The following is an 8,133-nucleotide window of genomic DNA, read 5'->3' on the forward strand; positions in this document are numbered from 1 at the left end:
TCTTGCTTTCAAAATTTGCAGAAACAAATTTGTTAATATAATATCCAAAATTATATACAAAATATATAAAATATAATATATATAATAACCAAAATTTTTATGGTAATTCAGTGAAGTCTTTTGGGGAATGGACTTTGTAGGCAAGATTACGTCTATATACATTTTAATGTTTTTTTGAATATCATTTTCAGAAAAGATCGCAAAATGGCACTTATTCAGTTGGCATCAGTGGAAGAAGCGATTCAGGCACTCATTGAACTTCATAACCATGACCTGGGAGAAAATCATCACCTCAGAGTTTCCTTCTCAAAATCTACCATCTGACTTTGCTGTGAAATTTTTCTTCTAAGACTGGGCCATGATTTAAGAAAGCCTTCAGACGTAAACTGAAGCAACTCAAGACCAATTCTGCCTCTTACAAAAACAGCTCTTTCTGAGTTTTTGATATTCAAGTATATCTAAAAAAAAAAAAAAAATCAAAGGATGTTCTCCACCCCCATCAATACGTGATTGAAGGTTTTCCCTTTGTACCATAATTTCTATGAAAATAATCTTAGGCAAAATTTTTTTCAGTAATTCATTTCCCTATCTTAAATGTATTTCAGGAGGGCATACTATTTTTAGTTTGGGTCCAAATCATTCTTATATGACATTTCTAAATGCCTTTGTACTTAGAAGAATTTAAACATAGATTTTTAAAATTACTTAGAACCAAGTTTTTAACTTTTATGATTCAGAAGTTTGACCCTATGACAAATTATGTTCACTTATAACTTACATCAGTTATTTGATTTGGCATGTATTGATAGCTACTATACATAAGCAAATTGAGTTTTATCAGAAGCAGATTTATGTACTTGCATGTCTTCTTTTTATCATTATAAGACACTCCTTTGAATGACACTTATTTTTAACTTTTGAAAACTATTTAGAGAAATAATGCAGTATTTCAGATGTCCCCAGGGAAATTAGTGGGCTCCAACTAGGATTTACTTAGGTGTCAGAGTAATAATTATATTTAAAAAATCATGTTCAAAATGACACTTGCTGAATAATGCATTGATCTTGGAAATTTTAAAATGAAAATTAATCGTGTTCATAAACTTTTTTATAATTGTTTTTCAGAAAAAAGTTTACAGTCTCAAGGGAAATATTCAGGTCTATCATATGGTTTGACAGATTTTTTAAAAGTTATTTTGGTAAGGTCTTCTTTTAGAAAAAATTAATCTCAAGGGTTTTTTGTACCACTATAATCTCTTAATACTTACTCAGAATTACTGTGTATTACTTAATTTCTTATTATGTGCCTTATTATGTGCTTATGATACAATAGGTTAGATTTTTATCTACGTATCTAGAAAGCTATATTGTGGATTTGGTAAGCTTTTATTTTTTGCTTTCCCTGGCTTGATAAGGATAAAATACTTTCATTACAATTTTAAGTGAATTTCAATGAGTAATACTTTCTATTCAAATTTTTGGTGCTTCAGTACAGTGATGGGGTGGGGAAGGGGAAGTGGTTTGGGGAATACTCAGCGCACACCTGTAGGCCTCTTCACACTATGACCGTAGTGGTCATTGCCATTTATAGCATACCTATTTGGGGCTATAAAATGCAATCTCAGTTTCTGGATCTTGTCTAATCCTTATGGCTCATTAGAATTTGTCTCAGGATTACTTGATTTTTCCTTAGTCCTCAAGTGGGAACATTTTTCTTTGTTATTGTCTCTTCATTAATGAGTACCCATATATGTGGAGTGAGAGACATTGTGTTTTTCCTCAAAGTCTCTCCCAATCTCTTTTTGGTTGAATGTAAAGCATACACATTTTAATGTTGCTTCAATGATTGTGTAATGTAAAAGTGGTTTTGTTTGTTTGTTTTTAAGGAGAAACTTGGTTTGTGTTAATTCTGTCAATGTTGGATCAGATTTTTTTTTTAAAGCAGAATTTGTCAGAATCATTTTATTCACTCATACTTTTCAGAATCATAGAGTGGCTCATCTCACCATTTAGGGGATTATCTCAATCTCTTTGCTATAGTCCAGCCATTAATCTGAAAATAGGAAGATAGTTTACAAAGAAATTTGAGAAAAAAACTACTGAATAGCAGTTAGTTGGTAGAATAGGCAGGCAGATACTAAATTGAGGTCTGAATGGATCAGTTTTTAATGTTGGCTGAATTAACAAAGTGTCATTTATCTAGTTTTTTTTTTTTAACTTATGAAATACATTTTCACCAAAATGTAGAATAATGAATATGGGAAGGAGGGAGAGCAATCTTTGCAAAATTTGTTTATTTTTCCCTTCTGTATAAGTACTATTATAATTTTCAATGACATGTTAAATTGGATTGTTCAATTTACTTTGAGTTAGAAATTCTGTGTGATCACTCAATATAAGTGTAGCAGAAGGGAGATCATAATGGTGTTGAACATACCTTGGAAGTTAGGAAATAATAGCCTTTAAATCTAAGAACATTTTGAATCCTTTTCAGGGATTTACTTGAGTGCGTGTGTGTGTGTGTGTGTGTGTGTGTATAGATAAGTGTGTGTGTGTGTATATATACATACACTCTTCTAATGTTGTACATACATATGCACATTTAATTTATTGACAAAGAAAAGTAATCAAATTAAGACTTGGAAAAGTTAGCTATCCTTGTTTAAAATTGTATGTTTGAAGCCATCCGTTTGTGTCTAAAATTAGTCGTAGCACATGGATGTTATCCATGTTGGCTGCTTGCTGTTGAACTATAGAGGTCTGCAATGTTTGTGTTGTCATAGCTCCTGTAAAAACAGTTTTTGACTCTCAGATTAGTAGAAAAACTAGACCTTTGTGGCTTTGTTTGGCGTGCATTTATTCATTATCTTAAAATTTTTGTTTCATTTTTGCTCAACTGTTGTTTTTAAGTTTATTCATTTTCTCTTAAGGAGTTTTGTCATCACTTTTGGAGGTATCTTGACTTTTATACAGTGTATATAGTCAGGACATTAAAAATAACAGTACACATTTGACAGTAGCAATTTCTGACAAAAAGTTTTACTTTGGGATTTAAATAACTTGCATGGCAATAAAACGCATTTTTTGGTGAGATAACAAATAAAAAAATGAACCAGTTATCTTGATAGCTTACTGGAGAGTATCAGAATTACTTCCTAAGAATGCCGTAAATTCTTTGATATTAAATATGTAACATTTATAGTAATGATTCTGATTTTTGTTGCTGTAAGTTGCAAATCTCACAATTCTTAGAGACAGCTTCCACCTGTCTGATTCCTTATAGGAGCAGTACTTTTGGCTCCACCTAGGTCTGTGATCATCGATTCTGCTTCGCCTGCTTAGCTTTACCCTCACAAATGTCTGCTCTAATCTCATAAGAACGTTTCATGTAATCTTATAAAAGCTTCCATGTCTTATGCAGCAAGATTTATACCTTGAGCATATTATCATGCAGTTTTTCTTCTAAATATATGCTAAATATTTTTGAACAATAGATGACAAACTCAGAATAGATATTGCCTTCCCATGATTCACTTTTAAGCTTTAAGTTTGCCAAATGATAAGCCTATCTGTTAAAAAGCCTAGTGTGTACTGCTATTTTTAAAATCCAGAAAAAAGCATGTCTATGTGTAAAAGCATTTTTCTTAGCCTTCCCTTTGTCCTCATCTATTATTAGCAAAAATCAAACTGCCAGACTTTAACATTCTACTGTTGTGCTAAAAAGAAATGTAGTTTAAATTGCACAAAACTTCTTTAAAGAATTATCAACTCAGCTGTCTTTTAAAAGAACTCGGTTGTTACATGCAAAACTATTTGCAGTCTTTTCGCAGAGCAAATTCTAACGTGTTATGAATGGTTTAAGAAGTAGAAAATTGCTAGCATACTAGTGGGGTCAGGGGGGAGGGTTTATAACAAGGGAAACAAAACAGGACCAAAGTTTATGTGCCTTCTTTAGTAGTCTTAATTTTTTTCCTATTTGAGACTAAGGTAGTGTCAGTATTCTGGTTTTCAGGAAGTATGTACTATAGTTTTAAAAGAATGTTATCCCATACACCATGCAAGCAAAGAACTGTAACTGTATAAGCAGAATCAGTTACACTTTTGCCTTTTTCCCATAATATTCATTGTATAGCATGTACATACAAGTCTAAGAACAGAGCTGCTCTAAATCTTTGTTGTAGTCATCTTAGTTTTTGTAACCTGAGGCATATGTTCCAGAGCACAGGGATATTTGTCTGGTCCAGTGACCTTGGTGATCGTAGTCAGATTGAAAAATGCTGTGGCACATTTTTATCAGCACTGTAAACAGGTTGTTTTGTATGTGTGTTGTTTTCAGTTCTTTCACCTAAGTAGTAGTAGTGATAACAAATATTTAAGTAGTTATTTTTGATGCCATGAAACAATTACACGCTGTCCTTTTTTTTATGTTAGCATTATTTACCAGATCTTTTAAAAATTCATCCCACAATCCAGAAAGTACTAATGTTAAAGATTGCTGACTAAGGAAAGTTTTCATCACTATGTCACCTCATTGCTCTGACCAAAGACTTACTGTTCTGGTTTTAACTCCTCTCTGGTAAGCATTTTTCCCAAACTCCTTTCTGAAAGAAGACCCAGTGCAAAGAGGCCTTTACTTACTATGTCCTGTTGATGAGTAGACTACTTAGAAAAAATTGGGGATTTAATGTGAACAGAATGGATTAAAATAACAAGGGTTTGATGGGCATTTCCAGTACTGTATTTAAGGGGGAAAAAATAGCACAGCTAGGAGCCTCTACATTGTCTCATGTTTAATATGGCCTGTTCATAAAGTTACCCTTTTCATTTTATGAGAATGGTCATCTAGCAAAAGAAAATGCTGTAAATATTTGTAACAACATTTTTTAAACCAGGCCAAAAGAAAAAAAAAAAAGGTTTTTGGGAACAAGTTAACATATAAAGTGGTTTTATATAACATCAATTGTCTTATATATTTTGATAAGCAGCAGTACCAGCTTTCATTTGTAACAGTTTGTGGCATTGGAAGAAAAGGATTCTGTAATTGTTGATGTGATTTATGTTATAAATGCAAAGAGAAGATAAATATTAAAAAACATATTTTCTAAATGCGCAGTGCATGGTTAATTCAAGCTTCTGTACACTACAGTATATTCCATTTCGTTCAGTTTGTATAAACTATTACTTGGTATCTCTGATCTCATTTTTCTAACAAGTATAACATTGTAGCATGCCTTTTAATAAATGTCATAACATCTGTACCCTCTTAAAATTTTTCTGTGTTTTTGTCTGTACTTTGGGTTTCTCCTTTGTCTTTTCTGTAATTCTAATGGTGTCATCTTTTCTCTTTTCCATAGCCATCCATCTAAACTTGTCATTGTTCTAAAAGCAAGCACATACCCACGTCACTTCAAAAACAAAACGCAAGGTCAGCTAACCACCTCTTTCAATTGAGGAATTATTCTCATTTTGAGGGATGACTGGTTTGCTAACCCTCAAGAACAAAGTCTTCTGTGGTGCTCCCTCTTCAGTACAGAAACCTGGCAGCACACTTGGGAGGCCTTTCTTGCTTTCTCTATGTATCATCTTTCCTCCTCTCTGTCTCTCACTCTCACAGACACAATGTTGGGCAGTGCTAAATCAGTACATTTTCTCTAGTTTAATTCCATTTTTGGCTTCTCTATGAAATTAGTATACATAAATTTTAAGGTAAGGAGGTCTGATCTTTAATTGAGTTTGTGTTTTTTGTAATTACAGGGTTACTCAGATATCAGTTACATGTATTGCTTTTTCTTAGATATTTTATTTCTAGTTCTTTATAGAGTTATTACATTGTGGGAACCTAAACACTGATTTTAATCTTATTCTAGATTCTTTTAGAAGTGGGCTTTTAATGAAATAGAAAATTAGATTAACTGATACTACTGGCTTCACCTTTAAAATACATAAATGTAATTAGATCATTTTAAGAATGAAGCATTTTTATCAGAAGATAAACATATACCCAAATTAGGTTTGTTACAAGCTTGTTAGTGTAGTGCATATTTATATCACAGAAGGTTTACAGCCATCACTAGGAGTCCTGTAGTTTTGAACATAAATTGAAAGAAATGACCTCCTTCAGTCGCCACCTTTAAAATTGAAGTGTGACTTGCCTAAAGCCACATGCCAGTTAACTACAGCCTGGACTAGAACCTGGTCTCTGTGGTGGCAATTGTACCCACGTGTATTTTTTTGGTCCTGCCAAATAAGTAGTGGTGGTATTGCTGCTAAAAGATAAAATGCCATCCTGCTTGTAAAAAATTTATAACTAGGTAATTGCAAGTTGTGAATTTTAAAAATCTTTAAAATGTACTTACTCTTTGTATTCATTTGCTGAGGTTGATCTGAGTACCACAGACTAGCTTAAAAACAAATTTATTTTCTTAATTTTCCCAAGTCTAGAAGACCCAAGATGTCTGTAGTGTTGATTACTTCAGAAACCTCTTCCCTTGCCCTATAGATAGCCACCTTTGTAAGGTCTTGCCTCTCTGTGGCGATGTGTCCTAATATCTAGGAATACTAGTCATATTGGAGCAGGACCCACCTGTCTTACTTCACTTTAATTTCCTCTATAAAGGCCCTGTCTCCTAACACAATTGTATTCTGGGATCCTGGGGATCTTCAACAGAAGACAAGTGAGCTACACGATTCACCCCATAACACTTAAATATAAACTGGTCATGTCACCAAGTTATGATTGTTCCATTGACTGAGCTAGTAGCTGGGAAAGATACAAAGATGTGACTTACCTTTTAGAACTGTGTAAACTTGTAGAAATGTCTCCCTAAATCCAGAAATTGAATTGTCTTGAACTCTTTGCCTTCCATGGGGAATCATAAAAGAAGGGTCAGGAGTTCTCTCTAGGCAACTAGTCACAATACACATGACTACAGCTAATTGAGAACACGTAGGAACACACGCTGCAGTAATGTGTCACTTGTGGAAATAAGCTTTTTGAGAGCAATGATTATTTCTAAGATGTAAGCCGTTACTTAACTAGTTTCAGAAATAATCAGGTGAAAGGACACTGCCAAGCAAACAGCCCAATTTCTGGTAGCCAGCATTTGGTGATAATTGAGTTGGGATGCTAGGTGAGGAATAGTTGGCAGTGTTAAATCCACTTTTATTATTTATGTGCTTATTCTTACATCAATCACTTTTATGTTGCCCTGTGTTTTTCTGTCACAGTTTATGCTGAGCTGATAGATATTTTTTTCCCACACAATGCAAGTTTGTATCTAATGTCACACATAGCAATGCATATGAAGCATGTACTGCTGCTGGCCATTCGGCCTTGAGCCCAAATTAGTAATGCCCTGCCCTTAAGAAACCTGTAGTCAAATGAGGAAACATGCATTAAATATTGTCATGCCATTCAGTGTACAGTTGTAAAAGACATGGACTTAACGAAAGAGGTATTTGAGAACATGGACTGTGATGCAGCCTTTTAAAATAGCAAAAGTGGGTTAACTATGGCTCACATCTAAACTGAAAATTTCTAGTAACAGTTTTGTTTAGGATTACTGCATTCTTAAATTTACATGTTGAATTCCCACCTCTGAGTATAAAAGTATAATCAGGAAATGTAAATGTTTCTGATGTCCCATAAAGACAAGTATATCTTGATTTCTATGCAGGGTAACAGTAAGAATGCCAGTGATTCTGTTGAAATAAGCTGTCCTCAGATTAATCTATGTCTTTGTTCTGTGCCTAAAGTTATAGAATCATCTGCCAAGTCCTTGATCATGCAGAACATAAAATTTTAAATTCTAAACTCTTATAAAGACTGTCTTTGGGGGATAAGTGAACTGGACTATGATGATGGCACACCGGTGATTTGTTGATGGGGAGCCCACAGGGATGACAAATGAAATGGAGAAAGGCACAAAATGATGTAAAAATAAACTTGTTAAAGACTGTCTTAGGAAAAAGGCATACAAGGAATCCAAACAGGGATATTTGCAGACGATATGTTAATTTATATGGAAAACCCTAAAAGCTCCACAGAGGAACTAATCAAAACCACCCACCAGTTTAGCAAGGTAGCAGGATATAAAATCAACACACAAAAGTCAGAGGCTTTCCTATACACAA

General features: G+C 33.7%; 1 protein-coding gene across 3 annotated transcripts in view; it reads left to right on the forward strand.

Moving 5' to 3' along the window:
• The window catches only part of PTBP3 (polypyrimidine tract binding protein 3), a 71,770-nt gene extending 66,507 nt beyond the window's left edge, over nucleotides 1-5,263 (forward strand). For all 3 annotated transcript variants that reach the window (XM_012721571.1, XM_012721572.1, XM_004677429.2), the window contains one exon: nucleotides 192-5,263. In XM_012721571.1, coding sequence (XP_012577025.1) covers nucleotides 192-324 — 133 coding nt within the window. In that variant the 3' untranslated portion in view covers nucleotides 325-5,263. The remainder of the gene's footprint in view (nucleotides 1-191) is intronic.
• Nucleotides 5,264-8,133: the final 2,870 nt, after the last annotated feature.

The sequence above is a fragment of the Condylura cristata genome, unplaced genomic scaffold (genome assembly GCF_000260355.1).
Source record: "Condylura cristata isolate star-nosed mole 26May11 unplaced genomic scaffold, ConCri1.0 scaffold00006, whole genome shotgun sequence".
Lineage (NCBI taxonomy): Eukaryota > Metazoa > Chordata > Mammalia > Eulipotyphla > Talpidae > Condylura > Condylura cristata.